The sequence below is a fragment of the Salvelinus alpinus genome, chromosome 8 (assembly GCF_045679555.1).
Source record: "Salvelinus alpinus chromosome 8, SLU_Salpinus.1, whole genome shotgun sequence".
Taxonomy (NCBI): Eukaryota; Metazoa; Chordata; class Actinopteri; order Salmoniformes; family Salmonidae; genus Salvelinus; species Salvelinus alpinus.
In genome coordinates, this window is record NC_092093.1 from 8,266,105 (window position 1) to 8,283,186 (window position 17,082).

Consider the following 17,082-nt stretch of genomic DNA (forward strand, 5'->3'; position numbering starts at 1 on the left):
TTTAATAAATTAATTAGTTTGTAATCTATGGATTTCACATTAAAGCTAATACAGCATGCTTCATCAGCATGCTTCATCAAATGCACCTTTTAAAGTCGGAAAGTTCCTGTCAGGGGTAACCTCATTGCTATCAGGTAGAATTGAATTGTGCAGAAGGCCACATTGAGAGTTGACATGTCTGATAAAGACACATTTCGTACTTCTTACAGCTGATAGTTGAGAATGCATATACGATTGCATCCATGTTCATGTGTCTGGCCAGACCAACATTGTAGAACAGGCAAAATGGGTCAAGATGTTTTAATGTTTCTGAATAAGGTCAAGGAGAAACTTCAGTGTCCCTGGGACAGGTTAGTGACAGGCAGTGGGACATTGAGGTAAACTGCATTCACATTCTTTAGGCACCTATGGTAACAGGCCAATTACTGTAAGTCAAACACCCTACACAAAGGGACAGGGAAAGTATGAACATATGAGGGAGCTCTGACAATTTAGATGACATTAGCATTTGAACTACCAGAAACAAAGGTAAACAAATCTGTTTACAGTTGTGAACCACATTCCCTTTTACTCCAGACCCAGTCTGTTCCCAAACAGCAAGCACATGGTAGGCAGAAGAGAACATATTTGAAGGATGAGGTATTTTGAAAGTCAAATGGTTTATTGAGCAAATCATACAAGAGCAGCAGGAACACCAGGCTAAGTCAAAAGCATAACCGTAGAACCTAAAAGTGTGTCAGCAATATCAGCAAATCAGATGTCAATTTTAGTTGTACGGTTATAAAAACAATTCCTACCAATGTAGCGTCCACCCATGTAAAACAATTTGCCTGACGATGCGCAAGTGAAGGAGAACCTCATTTCAAACAAGTGCATTGGTTGGCACATTTCCCCACCTCAGTTACCTTTGCCCTTTTCTTCAAAAGGAGACAGGGGAAAGACGATTAAGGAGTTGGGCAAACCAAATTATGATCTCCCTATCTAGCTTGTTGAGGGGTCGGGCCGTCTGTTCAAGGCTTGTCGCTTCTGCTGAGGCGCGGGGGCCGGTCGCTTCTGCTGAGGCGCGGGGGCCGGTCGCTTCTGCTGAGGCGCGGGGGCCGGTCGCTTCTGCTGAGGCGCGGGGGCCGGTCGCTTCTGCTGAGGCGCGGGGGCCGGTCGCTTCTGCTGAGGCGCGGGGGCCGGTCGCTTCTGCTGAGGCGCGGGGGCCGGTCGCTTCTGCTGAGGCGCGGGGGCCGGTCGCTTCTGCTGAGGCGCGGGGGACGGTCGCTTCTGCTGAGGCGCGGGGGCCGGTCGCTTCTGCTGAGGCGCGGGGGCCGGTCGCTTCTGCTGAGGCGCGGGGGACGGTCGCTTCTGCTGGCTCATAATATGAAGAAAAAACAATTAAGGAACAGGCAAAATATAGTGATGGTAATGATATAAACAACTGTCTTCTGGTAGATGGAAAGGCTTTCCCAAAAACCTTCTCTATTAAATGTTAACCAGCTACAAAGTAGCCTATCAGATTGACCTATCTGTATTGAATAGTTTATCATCTGGTAAATTTAATAGGAGTGACCTACTATTGGAGGTATTCAATAGTAGCATACTATAATTCTAACAGGTTGTACGTCCTCCCCCCACTGGAGGGCAACTATTATCGACAACAGTTCAACTTAGTATACTGACAGTTCATCTGATAGACTGATTGAGAACAATACCCGGCCAAACACAAAGAAATAGAAAACATAGAAATAAAAAAAACTAGAATGCCCACCCTAGTCACACCCTGGCCTAACCAAAATAGAGAATAAAAACCTCTCTATGGCCAGGGCGTGACAGTACCCCCCAAAGATGGGGACTCCGTCCGCAAAACCTGACTCTAAAGGGGAGGGTCCGGGTGGGCTTCCTTTAAGCCGGGTGGGGTTTCTTTACGGCGGCGGCTCTGGTGCGGGACGTAGACCCCCCTCTGCCTCTGGCTCCCCCCACTTTGGTGGGGCCTCTGGTGCGGGGACACTCGCCGCCGACCCCAGACTGGGGTCCCTCGTAGCGGGCCCCGGACTGGAGAACGTTGCTGGAGGCTCCGGACTGGAGAACGTCGCTGGAGGCTCCGGATTGGACGCCGTCGCTGAAGGCTCCGGACTGGAGGCCGTCGCTGGAGGCTCCGGACTGGAGAACGTCGCTGGAGGCTCCGGACTGGAGACCTTCGCAGTAGGCTCTGGACTGGAGGCCTTTGTTCCATGACTCCTCACTGGAGGCTTCTTGCCATTGATCATCACTGGAGTCTTCTTGACATTGATCATCACTGGAGGCTTCTTGCCATGGATCATCACTGGAGGCTTCTTGCCATGGATCATCACCGGAGGCTTCGTGCCATGGATCATCACTGGAGGCTCCGTGCCATGGATCATCACTTGATGCTTCGTGCCATGGATCATCACTGGAGGCTTCTTGCCATGGATCATCACTGGAGGCTTCTTGCCATGGATCATCACTGGAGGGAGGAGACGTATGGGCAGTCTGGTACGTTGAGCTGCCACAGGGCTCACCAGGCTGGAGAGACATACGGGAGGATTAGTTCTAGGCGCAGGCACAGGACTCACCAGGCTGGAGAGACATACAGGAGGCTGTGTCCTAGGCAGAGGCACCAGATACACTGGGCCGTGGAGGCGCACTGGAGGTCTCGAGCTAGGAGCCTGCACAACCAGTCCTGGCTGGATGGTTACTTTCGCCCTGCAGATGCGGGGCGCAGGCACAGGACGCACTGAGCTGTGCAGACGCACTGGAGACACAGTGCGCAGAGCCGGCGCAGGATATCCCAGGCCGTAGAGACGTACTGGCGGCCAGATGCACTGATCCAGCATCCTCCGACCTGGCTGGATGCCCACTGTAGCCCGGCTGATTCGGGGAGCTGGAAGGTAGCGCACTGGGCTGTGCACGCGCACCGGAGACACCGTGCACTCCACCTTATAACACGGTGCCTGACCAGTACGATGCTCGCCACGGTAACTCACTCCCCGTGAGTTGGCTCAGGTCTCCAACCTGACTCAGCCACACTCCCCGTGTGCCTCCCCCCAATTCTTTTTTTTGAGCTGCCTCTCGGGCTTCCTTGCTAGCCGAGTCCCTTCGTAACGCTACCGCTCTGCTCTTGCTGCCTCTAGTTCCTCCCGTGGACGGCGATACTCCCCAGCCTGCCTCCAGGGTCCCTTACCGTCCAGGATCTCCTCCCAATTCCAGGAATCCTGGACACGCTGCTCCTCCTTACCACGCTGCTTGATCCGTTGTTGGTGGTGGGAAGCTCAGTAACGCTCGTCTGATGAAAAAGGAGTGGACCAAAGCGCAGCGTGGTACGTGTTCATAATATTTTAATAAATTCGAACACTTGAACAAAAATAACAAAGAAACAAACAAACAGTTCTGTAAGGTAACTAAACTTAACAGAAAACATAGAAATAAAGAAACTATAATGCCCACCCTAGTCACACCCTGGCCTAACCAAAATAGTGAATAAAAACCTCTCTATGGCCAGGGCGTGACACTTGAACTCATCTCACATTAATCATATATCTTGCACATGAACCACCGACCATTTAGGGTAAGAAAAAAATGAATGTATTTACGTGTTGAAACCCTTTGTTTGTCGTCAATCTCGGTCAGAACCACGCCCTCACGAAAGTTTGTTTTGGTGGACTCTCCCGTGGGTGTAAGGCTCTGATTGTCCACCAGAGGCCACATTGTCCTTCTTCTTAGTTGTCTGTGCTTGTAGTGGAGTGTTATCAGAGCAGATATTCAGATGCACCAATGATTTTCTGAGATGGGATTTTATCCTACCCACCTTGTGTCTTTAGTCAGTTGAAGCAATTTACACTCACAGTTGCAGACTGGCAATGTTCAGGTCTGGGAGTTATCTTCTTCACCTCGGGTTGAGGTTAAGTAATAACCATTTCCCACATGTACCTAATACTCCATGCTTTTCTGGTCTGGTATGTTAATTCTTAGCAAGTACTTTTAAGCACTTTGGCCAAAGGGGGTGTTCCGTCATGCTGACAAGAACTCTGACATCACTCGTGGCGTGTCTAGTCACTGTGCATAGTTTATATGAAAACAATTCTCAATAGAAACTAAAATCACCTTCCTTATCTTAACAAAAATAATTTCATCAATTTTCCTATCACAGACAACGTATTGGATGGGAAACTTGACGGATAAAATGTGTACACTTTCCGAGTTACAGTATTTTCTCGATACCATTCTTAATGACGTCATAAAAAAACAGACATAAATAATAATTACAGACATAAATACTTAGTTTCATCAGCTGTCTGGATGGCTGACCAACACTTCACATGTTGCGTTTACATTTTTGTCCAGTATAGTTTCCGCATGACAGTGTAGAAGTAGTACTGCAACCTGTCCAGTAGATGGCAAGGTGTAGGCCTGTTCACAGCACTCACTGGATTCTGTTACAAGGGGAATCAGATTGATGCTGTCAGATTATTTTCTCTAAAAACATTTTTAAAACTGTCAGATCTATCAGACCCTGGCTACAAAATGATCACAGAATCCAGATCCTTCAGATTCCCCCCCAAAAAAAGTTTCAAAGCAGCCCCAGGGGACATTACCTCTGTGCCAAACGTAGTGCTTTAATCAAACCTTTTACTATTGAGTCCACTTTAGTTCCTCCATAATCAGATTATCACTTTAACCTCTCTTGGGCACGTGAGACGGTAGCGTCCCACCTCTTCAACAGCCAGTGAAACTGGTGGGCGCCAAATTCATATACAGAAATACTCATTACAAAAATTCAGAAATCCAAACATATTTTCCATAGGTTTAAAGATGAACTGCTTGTGAATCCAACCACGGTGTCAGATTTTTTAAATGCTTTACGGCGAAAGCATACATTACGATTATGAGAACATAGCCCAATTAACAAATCATTACAAACAGTAGCCAGCCAGCTAGAACAGTTACACAATTTAGAAATAGAGATAAAATTAATCCCTTACCTTTGATGATCTACATATGGTTGCAATCAGCAAACATTAATTTACTCAATAAATGTTCCTTTTGTTCGATAAAGTCTCTTTATACCCAAAAACCAAATTGTATCCGTAAAGTTCATAGAAACATGTCAAACGATGTTTATATTCAAACCTCAGGTTATTTTTAGCCTAAATAATCAATACTATTTCAACCGGACAATAACGTTGTCAATATAAAATGTAAACAAGAAACGCACTCTCTCGGTCTTGCGCAGGAAAAAGCTCTGTGACACGGCAGGGTCCACTCATTCAGACTGCTCTTACTTCCTCATTTTTCAGGATACAAGCCTGAAACATTTTCTGAAGACTGTTGACATCTAGTGGAAGGCACAGAAACTGCATTTTGAGTCCTAAGTCAATGGATACTGTATTGGCATTGAATAGAAAACTACAAAACCAAATAAAAAACTACTTCCTGAATGGATTTTTCTCAGGTGTTTGCCTGCCAAATCAGTTCTGTTATACTCAGACACTATTTTAACAGTTTTGGAAACTTGTGTTTTCTATCCAAATCTACCAGTAATATGCATATCATATATTCTGGGCCCGAGATGCAGGCAGTTTAATTTGGGCATGCATTGCATCCAGAATTCCGAATGCTGCCCCCTACCCTAGAGAAGTCAATTCCTCCATAATCAGATTGCCAGTAATGAGTCACTTGCCGGTCCTAAAAACATCAACTTCCTGCTCACCACTGATTTGTCACTCCGCCATAAACTGTCAGTAACTAATTCCATGAGAAAGAACGCTAAGAGCTCTTGAAATAGTTTCACACCTTGATACCAAGAAAAGCAGAAGTGAGTCACCGGCAGGCTTTTAGGTTAACACATTTACAATGGCCACAGATTAAAGTTATTACAGCATGCCTAATCAAATGCACCTTTTAAATTCTGAAAGTTCCTGCCAGGTGCTTCTGCAAGTGAATTCTCATTGGTATCAGGTAGAAATGGATTGTGCAGAAGGCCACATTGAGAGTTGACATGTCTGAAAGACAAATTTCATGCTTCTTACAGCTGAAAGTTGAGACTGCATATACAATTGCATCCATGTGTCTGGCCAGACCAACATTGTAGAACAGGCAAAATGGGTCAAGATGTTTTAATGTTTCTGAAAAAGGTCAAGGAGAAACTTCAGTGTCCCTGGGACAGGTTAGTGACAGGCAATGGGACGTTGAGGTAAACTGCATTCACATTCTTTAGGCACCTATGGTAACAGGCCAATTACTGTAAGTCAAACACCCTACACAAAGGGACAGGTAAAGTATGAACATATGAGGGAGCTCTGACAATTTAGACATCTTTAGCATTTGAACTACCAGAAACAAAGGTAAACAAATCTGTTTACAGTTGTGAACCACATTCCCTTTTACTCCAGACCCAGTCTGTTCCCAAACAGCAAGCACATGGTAGGCAGAAGAGAACATATTTGAAGGACGAGGTATTTAGAAAGTCAAATGGTTTATTGAGCAAATCATGCAAGAGTAGCAGGAACACCAGGCTAAATCAAAAGCATAACCGTAGAACCTAAAAGTGTGTCAGCAATATCGCCAAATCAGATGTCAATTTTAGTTGTACGGTTATAAAAACAATTCCTACCAATGTAGCGTCCACCCATGTAAAACAATTTGCCTGACGATGCGCAAGTGAAGGAGAACCTCATTTCAAACAAGTGCATTGGTTGGCACATTTCCCCACCTCAGTTACCTTTGCCCTTTTCTTCAAAAGGAGGCACTGTAACAGGGGAAAGACGATTAAGGAGTTGGGCAAACCAAATTATGATCTCCCTATCTAGCTTGTTGAGGGGTCGGGATGTCTGTTCAAGGCTTGTCGCTTCTGCTGAGGCGCGGGGGCCGGACGCTTCTGCTGAGGCGCGGGGGCCGGTCGCTTCTGCTGAGGCGCGGGGGCCGGTCGCTTCTGCTGAGGCGCGGGGGACGGTCGCTTCTGCTGAGGCGCGGGGGACGGTCGCTTCTGCTGAGGCGCGGGGGACGGTCGCTTCTGCTGAGGCGCGGGGGCCGGACGCTTCTGCTGAGGCGCGGGGGCCGGTCGCTTCTGCTGAGGCGCGGGGGCCGGTCGCTTCTGCTGAGGCGCGGGGGCCGGTCGCTTCTGCTGAGGCGCGGGGGCCGGTCGCTTCTGCTGAGGCGCGGGGGCCGGTCGCTTCTGCTGAGGCGCGGGGGCCGGTCGCTTCTGCTGAGGCGCGGGGGACGGTCGCTTCTGCTGAGGCGCGGGGGGCGGTCGCTTCAGATGTGGCATTTCGACCCGACGTCACAAATGCCGGGCTATTGTGGCCAGTAGCTTTGGCATTTGGAACAGACACCACACTCGCTTGGGCATGGGCTCCAGTTGGTTCAGGTCCAGTGGAGGCAGGATGCCCATAAGCATTACCTAGGAAACAAAGAGGGAAAAAGGTTGTAAAAATCAAGACTTTAGCTATCGGAACTAGACTGATTTGAACTGAAGTAGTGTAAACCAAAACACACCTTGAATGGTAAAACACGTTATCCCTCCAATTAGCAGGCAACAAATCCAAGAAACACTACAAAACATTCAGACAGTTAAACATAAATAACCAGTGAAAAATATTAGAAAAAGGTAAACCAAAAAATAAATACATTGAAAAACTAACCTCAAAGAGAGTCCAAAAGTCACAGCCATCTTAGTGATCAAAACCACAACAGTATTCAGAACTAATGCTAGACAGACACCTTGCCAGAATATCCCTGTTGCTTTGTCTAACAGCTATTTTGGTTGCACCTCATAAAGGAATCCCAGACCCTTCTAACCTGGCTGGCTATTATGTACAGCTGTCAGCCAATGAACTTCATTTCAAATGGTCCAATTTCCCAATTGTGATTAGGTGCTCTGGTTTTCATTCAGCTAATGGAAACTGGTGTGCTGGAGGGTGGAGTTTGCACATCATGGACCAATCCGACAGTTTTAAAGAGTGAACTCTACCCACCCATTCCGGATTGAGCCAATTGTTTTTCAACAGGAGTCATCCGTTGACGTATGGTGAACAACAGAGATGATTGGACGACAAAAGAAAAACACCAAATTCAGCAACTGTTGACACAGTTGATGACGTGGCACGCAACCATTGGTTGTTGTGTCGCCTCACATTAGCTGTAGAAAGTGGCCTATGGCTGTGTTACACAGGCAGCCCAATTCTGATATTTTTTCCACGTATTTTCCTTTTGACCAATTACATCAGATCTTTCACGCCAGATCTTTTCACATCAGATCTTTTTCAGAGCTGATTGGTCAAAAGATGAATTAGTGAAAAAAAATATCAGAATTGGGGTGCCTTTGTAAATATAGCCTTTGAGGGAGTTTTACTAACCTGAGCCGCGGTGCACCGGTTGATGATGTGAACGGGCAAAAGCAGTGAGGGAGGAGTACCCTTCTCAAATAGTACAGTCAGTGGTGTAAAGGAGGCTATAAGCAGGTATACCACTTTGTTTTCAGTGGACATTTCGTATAATCAATTCTTAACACCCACTGATGTGTATCAAAGAAGTAAAGTGGAGGTTAACACTGTACCAATTCATAAGGCTGATGGAACGACTCAGAATGTTCACCTTAAAATGTTGAAAAACTATTATTTCTTCACATGTTAAGCACATGAATGTGTACACGGCGGTAGACCTATGCAGAATGTTCCAAAATGCAGTTTACCTTCTAAAATGTGCACCGCACCAGAGGAGGCTGGTGGGAGGAGCTATAGGAGGACAGGTTCATTGTAATGGCTGGAATGGAATCAATGGAACAGAGTTAAACATATCAACCATATTGGTAACTCTGTTCCATCAATTCCATTCCAGACATTACAATGAGCCCATCCTCCTACAGCTCCTCTGCTGCACCTCACATTTGAGCAGTTTCATGTACAGATATTTGGACAGAGATGGTAATATCCCTTACAGCTCAGACACACCGGAAGGATTGTCAAATGTTTGCCTGACAATTAGTATTTTACACCTCCCAACAATGTCGGCTGCCAATCTCTTTTATGTTCACTCAGAAAAGATTGTGAATTCGTCAGCCACTCAGCTTTGTTAAAATATTCCAATCCAGAAGGTAGCGTTTGTTGGCAATGCATGTCTGTGTGTGTTGCTTTATGGTCTAGTCAATGTTAGCTAGCTGTGCTGGTGTTGTAGAAAGACCTTGTTGATACAAGTCAGATGGCCACATCTAGATAACTAGCTAGCAAGACGACGAAGAAACATTTTGATCCACTCTCCATAATTGCATACAGCCCATAGATACATTTCTTTAGCTACCTGCCTAAAATTATCTAAATGGTTACCATGATTCGCTAGCTAGCTAGCTGTTGTGCTAGCATCATGCACTCACCACACCATTAGTTTCATATGAAGTGTGTGTGAAGCTAATGTTAGCTTGCTAGATAGCTAACTAATAAGCTAGTTTACATTATCAAACCTAACAACAAATCCTTCTTCAAACACAAAACTCTTAGCTAGACATAAAATATATAAAGACTTGAAATAGAAAAAAAAGTTGTATTTTGCAGCGTTATTGTTTTAGGTAGAACAATTCTGATGAAAAGGCCCTCTTTTTCTTGTCGCTCCCCCACAAGGAGCTTCGTGCTCTCTGATTGGCTCAAAAACAAGTTGTCAGCCAAAGTCAGATTCATCCGCACACAGCAGGTATGTCTTTTGTTCTAGCAAGATAGAAAACGGCCTCCTACCGTGATAAGCACCAATCCGCACTCAGACAATGAATGCTAGACATTGAAAGAAAGTTGATTTGAACAACAGGAGAGAACATATGAGTTTATAAAATATTTCCCTCAACATTTCTATGGTAGTTTTTTGGCTTGGCTACTTTGAATCACGGTAAGACATGGCTCATAATATGAAGAAAAAACAATTAAGGAACAGGCAAAATATAGTGATGGTAATGATATAAACAACTGTCTTCTGGTAGATGGAAAGGCTTTCCCAAAAACCTTCTCTATTAAATGTTAACCAGCTACAAAGTAGCCTATCAGATTGACCTATCTGTATTGAATAGTTTATCATCTGGTAAATTTAATAGGAGTGACCTACTATTGGAGGTATTCAATAGTAGCATACTATAATTCTAACAGGTTGTACGTCCTCCCCCCACTGGAGGGCAACTATTATCGACAACAGTTCAACTTAGTATACTGACAGTTCATCTGATAGACTGATTGAGAACAATACCCGGCCAAACACAAAGAAATAGAAAACATAGAAATAAAAAAAACTAGAATGCCCACCCTAGTCACACCCTGGCCTAACCAAAATAGAGAATAAAAACCTCTCTATGGCCAGGGCGTGACAGTACCCCCCAAAGATGGGGACTCCGTCCGCAAAACCTGACTCTAAAGGGGAGGGTCCGGGTGGGCTTCCTTTAAGCCGGGTGGGCTTTCTTTACGGCGGCGGCTCTGGTGCGGGACGTAGACCCCCCTCTGCCTCTGGCTCCCCCCACTTTGGTGGCGCCTCTGGTGCGGGGACACTCGCCGCCGACCCCAGACTGGGGTCCCTCGTAGCGGGCCCCGGAATGGAGAACGTTGCTGGAGGCTCCGGACTGGAGAACGTCGCTGGAGGCTCCGGATTGGAGGCCGTCGCTGAAGGCTCCGGACTGGAGGCCGTCGCTGGAGGCTCCGGACTGGAGAACGTCGCTGGAGGCTCCGGACTGGAGACCTTCGCAGTAGGCTCTGGACTGGAGGCCTTTGTTCCATGACTCCTCACTGGAGGCTTCTTGCCATTGATCATCACTGGAGTCTTCTTGACATTGATCATCACTGGAGGCTTCTTGCCATGGATCATCACTGAAGGCTTCTTGCCATGGATCATCACCGGAGGCTTCGTGCCATGGATCATCACTGGAGGCTCTGTGCCATGGATCATCACTGGAGGCTTCGTGCCATGGATCATCACTGGAGGCTTCTTGCCATGGATCATCACTGGAGGCTTCTTGCCATGGATCATCACTGGAGGGAGGAGACGTATGGGCAGTCTGGTACGTTGAGCTGCCACAGGGCTCACCAGGCTGGGGAGACATACGGGAGGATTAGTTCTAGGCGCAGGCACAGGACTCACCAGGCTGGAGAGACATACAGGAGGCTGTGTCCTAGGCAGAGGCACCAGATACACTGGGCCGTGGAGGCGCACTGGAGGTCTCGAGCTAGGAGCCTGCACAACCAGTCCTGGCTGGATGGTTACTTTCGCCCTGCAGATGCGGGGCGCAGGCACAGGACGCACTGAGCTGTGCAGACGCACTGGAGACACAGTGCGCAGAGCCGGCGCAGGATATCCCAGGCCGTAGAGACGTACTGGCGGCCAGATGCACTGATCCAGCATCCTCCGATCTGGCTGGATGCCCACTCTAGCCCGGCTGATTCGGGGAGCTGGAAGGTAGCGCACTGGGCTGTGCACGCGCACTGGAGACACCGTGCACTCCACCTTATAACACGGTGCCTGACCAGTACGATGCTCGCCACGGTAACTCACTCCCCGTGAGTTGGCTCAGGACTCCAACCTGACTCAGCCACACTCCCCGTGTGCCTCCCCCCAATTCTTTTTTTTGAGCTGCCTCTCGGGCTTCCTTGCTAGCCGAGTCCCTTCGTAACGCTACCGCTCTGCTCTTGCTGCCTCTAGTTCCTCCCGTGGACGGCGATACTCCCCAGCCTGCCTCCAGGGTCCCTTACCGTCCAGGATCTCCTCCCAATTCCAGGAATCCTGGACACGCTGCTCCTCCTTACCACGCTGCTTGATCCGTTGTTGGTGGTGGGAAGTTCAGTAACGCTCGTCTGATGAAAAAGGAGTGGACCAAAGCGCAGCGTGGTACGTGTTCATAATATTTTAATAAATTCGAACACTTGAACAAAAATAACAAAGAAACAAACGAACAGTTCTGTAAGGTAACTAAACTTAACAGAAAACATAGAAATAAAGAAACTATAATGCCCACCCTAGTCACACCCTGGCCTAACCAAAATAGTGAATAAAAACCTCTCTATGGCCAGGGCGTGACACTTGAACTCATCTCACATTAATCATATATCTTGCACATGAACCACCGACCATTTGGGGTAAGAAAAAAATGAATGTATTTACGTGTTGAAACCCTTTGTTTGTCGTCAATCTCGGTCAGAACCACGCCCTCACGAAAGTTTGTTTTGGTGGACTCTCCCGTGGGTGTAAGGCTCTGATTGTCCACCAGAGGCCATATTGTCCTTCTTCTTAGTTGTCTGTGCTTGTAGTGGAGTGTTATCAGAGCAGATATTCAGATGCACCAATGATTTTCTGAGATGGGATTTTATCCTACCCACCTTGTGTCTTTAGTCAGTTTGAAGCAATTTACACTCACAGTTGCAGACTGGCAATGTTCAGGTCTGGGAGTTATCTTCTTCACCTCGGGTTGAGGTTAAGTAATAACCATTTCCCACATGTAGCTAATACTCCATGCTTTTCTGGTCTGGTATGTTAATTCTTAGCAAGTACTTTTAAGCACTTTGGCCAAAGGGGGTGTTCCGTCATGCTGACAAGAACTCTGACATCACTCGTGGCGTGTCTAGTCACTGTGCATAGTTTATATGAAAACAATTCTCAATAGAAACTAAAATCACCTTCCTATCTTAACAAAAATAATTTCATCAATTTTCCTATCACAGACAACGTATTGGATGGGAAACTTGACGGATAAAATGTGTACACTTTCCGAGTTACAGTATTTTCTCGATACCATTCTTAATGACGTCATAAAAAAACAGACATAAATAATAATTACAGACATAAATACTTAGTTTCATCAGCTGTCTGGATGGCTGACCAACACTTCACATGTTGCGTTTACATTTTTGTCCAGTATAGTTTCCGCATGACAGTGTAGAAGTAGTACTGCAACCTGTCCAGTAGATGGCAAGGTGTAGGCCTGTTCACAGCACTCACTGGATTCTGTTACAAGGGGAATCAGATTGATGCTGTCAGATTATTTTCTCTAAAAACATTTTTAAAACTGTCAGATCTATCAGACCCTGGCTACAAAATGATCACAGAATCCAGATCCTTCAGATTCCCCCCCAAAAAAAGTTTCAAAGCAGCCCCAGGGGACATTACCTCTGTGCCAAACGTAGTGCTTTAATCAAACCTTTTACTATTGAGTCCACTTTAGTTCCTCCATAATCAGATTATCACTTTAACCTCTCTTGGGCACGTGAGACGGTAGCGTCCCACCTCTTCAACAGCCAGTGAAACTGGTGGGCGCCAAATTCATATACAGAAATACTCATTACAAAAATTCAGAAATCCAAACATATTTTCCATAGGTTTAAAGATGAACTGCTTGTGAATCCAACCACGGTGTCAGATTTTTTAAATGCTTTACGGCGAAAGCATACATTACGATTATGAGAACATAGCCCAATTAACAAATCATTACAAACAGTAGCCAGCCAGCTAGAACAGTTACACAATTTAGAAATAGAGATAAAATTAATCCCTTACCTTTGATGATCTACATATGGTTGCAATCAGCAAACATTAATTTACTCAATAAATGTTCCTTTTGTTCGATAAAGTCTCTTTATACCCAAAAACCAAATTGTATCCGTAAAGTTCATAGAAACATGTCAAACGATGTTTATATTCAAACCTCAGGTTATTTTTAGCCTAAATAATCAATACTATTTCAACCGGACAATAACGTTGTCAATATAAAATGTAAACAAGAAACGCACTCTCTCGGTCTTGCGCAGGAAAAAGCTCTGTGACACGGCAGGGTCCACTCATTCAGACTGCTCTTACTTCCTCATTTTTCAGGATACAAGCCTGAAACATTTTCTGAAGACTGTTGACATCTAGTGGAAGGCACAGAAACTGCATTTTGAGTCCTAAGTCAATGGATACTGTATTGGCATTGAATAGAAAACTACAAAACCAAATAAAAAACTACTTCCTGAATGGATTTTTCTCAGGTGTTTGCCTGCCAAATCAGTTCTGTTATACTCAGACACTATTTTAACAGTTTTGGAAACTTGTGTTTTCTATCCAAATCTACCAGTAATATGCATATCATATATTCTGGGCCCGAGATGCAGGCAGTTTAATTTGGGCATGCATTGCATCCAGAATTCCGAATGCTGCCCCCTACCCTAGAGAAGTCAATTCCTCCATAATCAGATTGCCAGTAATGAGTCACTTGCCGGTCCTAAAAACATCAACTTCCTGCTCACCACTGATTTGTCACTCCGCCATAAACTGTCAGTAACTAATTCCATGAGAAAGAACGCTAAGAGCTCTTGAAATAGTTTCACACCTTGATACCAAGAAAAGCAGAAGTGAGTCACCGGCAGGCTTTTAGGTTAACACATTTACAATGGCCACAGATTAAAGTTATTACAGCATGCCTAATCAAATGCACCTTTTAAATTCTGAAAGTTCCTGCCAGGTGCTTCTGCAAGTGAATTCTCATTGGTATCAGGTAGAAATGGATTGTGCAGAAGGCCACATTGAGAGTTGACATGTCTGAAAGACAAATTTCATGCTTCTTACAGCTGAAAGTTGAGACTGCATATACAATTGCATCCATGTGTCTGGCCAGACCAACATTGTAGAACAGGCAAAATGGGTCAAGATGTTTTAATGTTTCTGAAAAAGGTCAAGGAGAAACTTCAGTGTCCCTGGGACAGGTTAGTGACAGGCAATGGGACGTTGAGGTAAACTGCATTCACATTCTTTAGGCACCTATGGTAACAGGCCAATTACTGTAAGTCAAACACCCTACACAAAGGGACAGGTAAAGTATGAACATATGAGGGAGCTCTGACAATTTAGACATCTTTAGCATTTGAACTACCAGAAACAAAGGTAAACAAATCTGTTTACAGTTGTGAACCACATTCCCTTTTACTCCAGACCCAGTCTGTTCCCAAACAGCAAGCACATGGTAGGCAGAAGAGAACATATTTGAAGGACGAGGTATTTAGAAAGTCAAATGGTTTATTGAGCAAATCATGCAAGAGTAGCAGGAACACCAGGCTAAATCAAAAGCATAACCGTAGAACCTAAAAGTGTGTCAGCAATATCGCCAAATCAGATGTCAATTTTAGTTGTACGGTTATAAAAACAATTCCTACCAATGTAGCGTCCACCCATGTAAAACAATTTGCCTGACGATGCGCAAGTGAAGGAGAACCTCATTTCAAACAAGTGCATTGGTTGGCACATTTCCCCACCTCAGTTACCTTTGCCCTTTTCTTCAAAAGGAGGCACTGTAACAGGGGAAAGACGATTAAGGAGTTGGGCAAACCAAATTATGATCTCCCTATCTAGCTTGTTGAGGGGTCGGGATGTCTGTTCAAGGCTTGTCGCTTCTGCTGAGGCGCGGGGGCCGGACGCTTCTGCTGAGGCGCGGGGGCCGGTCGCTTCTGCTGAGGCGCGGGGGCCGGTCGCTTCTGCTGAGGCGCGGGGGACGGTCGCTTCTGCTGAGGCGCGGGGGACGGTCGCTTCTGCTGAGGCGCGGGGGACGGTCGCTTCTGCTGCGGCGCGGGGGCCGGTCGCTTCTGCTGAGGCGCGGGGGCCGGACGCTTCTGCTGAGGCGCGGGGGCCGGTCGCTTCTGCTGAGGCGCGGGGGCCGGTCGCTTCTGCTGAGGCGCGGGGGCCGGTCGCTTCTGCTGAGGCGCGGGGGCCGGTCGCTTCTGCTGAGGCGCGGGGGCCGGTCGCTTCTGCTGAGGCGCGGGGGACGGTCGCTTCAGATGTGGCATTTCGACCCGACGTCACAAATGCCGGGCCATTGTGGCCAGTAGCTTTGGCATTTGGAACAGACACCACACTCGCTTGGGCATGGGCTCCAGTTGGTTCAGGTCCAGTTGAGGCAGGATGCCCATAAGCATTACCTAGGAAACAAAGAGAAAAAAAGGTTGTAAAAATCAAGACTTCAGCTATCGGAACTAGACTGATTTGAACTGAATTAGTGTAAACCAAAACACACCTTGAATGGTAAAACACGTTATCCCTCCAATTAGCAGGCAACAAATCCAAGAAACACTACAAAACATTCAGACAGTTAAACATAAATAACCAGTGAAATTTTTTAGAAAAAGGTAAACCAAAAAATAAATACATTGAAAAACTAACCTCAAAGAAAGTCCAAAAGTCACAGCCATCTTAGTGATCAAAACCACAACAGTATTCAGAACTAATGCTAGACAGACACCTTGCCAGAATATCCCTGTTGCTTTGTCTAACAGCTATTTTGGTTGCACCTCATAAAGGAATCCCAGACCCTTCTAACCTGGCTGGCTAATTATGTACAGCTGTCAGCCAATGAACTTCATTTCAGTTGGTTCAATTTCCCAATTGCAATTAGGTGCTCTGGATTTCATTCAGCTGGTGTGAACTGGTGTGCTGGTGGGTGGAGTTTGCATATCATGGACCAATCCGACGGTTTTAAAGAGTGAACTCTACCCACCCATTCTGGATCGAGCCAATTGTTTTTCAACAGGAGTCATCCTTTGACATATGGTGAACAACAGAGATGATTGGACGACAAAAGAAAGACACCAAATTCAGTTCAACAATTTACAGAAAAACAGACAGTTGATGAATGCATATTCAATTTCATACATGTTCATGCGTCTGTAGCTGCCAAATGCTGATCTTTTTCCCAATAATTGGTCTTTTCAACAATCAGATCAGCTATTTTGCCCATAACGTGGGGCAAAGATCAGAATTGGGCTCCCTGTGTAAACACAGCCTGTGTGGCTGGGACCAAACAGACTATGAGGGAGTTTATCACTGCTTCCAAACAGACTTCAGCCACTTTCCAAAGCTTAGACGTTGCTGACGTCTGACAGATCTTACATCGCCTTGATAAGTATTTTAAGTATCAGCTATTCACATCATATGTCAGTGGTTGACACAGTTGATGACGTGGCACGCAACCATTGGTTGTTGCGTCGCCTCACATTAGCTGTAGAAAGTGGCCTATGGCTGTGTTACACAGGCAGCCCAATTCTGATATTTTTTCCACGTATTTTTCTTTTGACCAATCACATCAGATCTTTCACGCCAGAT

At 45.9% G+C, this 17,082-nt stretch overlaps 3 protein-coding genes across 4 annotated transcripts in view; all 3 read right to left on the reverse strand.

Annotated features, from left to right (window-relative positions):
- The window catches only part of LOC139582508 (serine/arginine repetitive matrix protein 1-like), a 26,028-nt gene extending 18,275 nt beyond the window's left edge, over positions 1 to 7,753 (reverse strand). The window contains exon 1 of one of the 2 annotated variants that reach the window (XM_071412575.1): positions 7,644 to 7,753. The gene's annotated coding sequence lies outside the window, so the exon portion shown is untranslated. The remainder of the gene's footprint in view (positions 1 to 7,643) is intronic. The other variant, XM_071412577.1, reaches the window with a different exon arrangement.
- On the reverse strand, positions 6,462 to 7,553 carry LOC139582509 (uncharacterized). The gene is made up of 2 exons (XM_071412578.1): positions 7,498 to 7,553; positions 6,462 to 7,402 (listed from the first exon to the last, which is right to left on the reverse strand). Exon 2 carries the CDS (start codon positions 7,268 to 7,270, stop codon positions 6,809 to 6,811), a length of 462 nt encoding a protein of 153 aa, XP_071268679.1. The 5' UTR covers positions 7,271 to 7,402; positions 7,498 to 7,553; the 3' UTR covers positions 6,462 to 6,808.
- Positions 7,754 to 14,988: 7,235 nt separating the features above from the next.
- LOC139582510 (circumsporozoite protein-like) lies at positions 14,989 to 16,365 on the reverse strand. Its single transcript, XM_071412579.1, has 3 exons — positions 16,144 to 16,365; positions 15,998 to 16,053; positions 14,989 to 15,902 (listed from the first exon to the last, which is right to left on the reverse strand). The coding sequence occupies exons 1-3, from the start codon at positions 16,170 to 16,172 to the stop codon at positions 15,244 to 15,246; spliced, it is 744 nt and encodes a 247-aa protein (XP_071268680.1). The 5' UTR covers positions 16,173 to 16,365; the 3' UTR covers positions 14,989 to 15,243.
- Positions 16,366 to 17,082: the final 717 nt, after the last annotated feature.

What these genes read in the sequence shown, in the direction of transcription:
- LOC139582509 (XM_071412578.1), bottom strand. Translation starts at nt 7,270, where the DNA reads ATGCCACATCTGAAGCGACCGCCCCCCGCGCCTCAGCAGAAGCGACCG.
- LOC139582510 (XM_071412579.1), bottom strand. Translation starts at nt 16,172, where the DNA reads ATGGCTGTGACTTTTGGACTTTCTTTGAG. An exon ending in ACTTTTGGACTTTCTTTGAG is followed by an intron (nt 16,054 to 16,143) that starts GTTAGTTTTTCA and finishes AATGTTTTGTAG; the next exon opens with TGTTTCTTGGATTTGTTGCC. An exon ending in AACGTGTTTTACCATTCAAG is followed by an intron (nt 15,903 to 15,997) that starts GTGTGTTTTGGT and finishes TTTGTTTCCTAG; the next exon opens with GTAATGCTTATGGGCATCCT.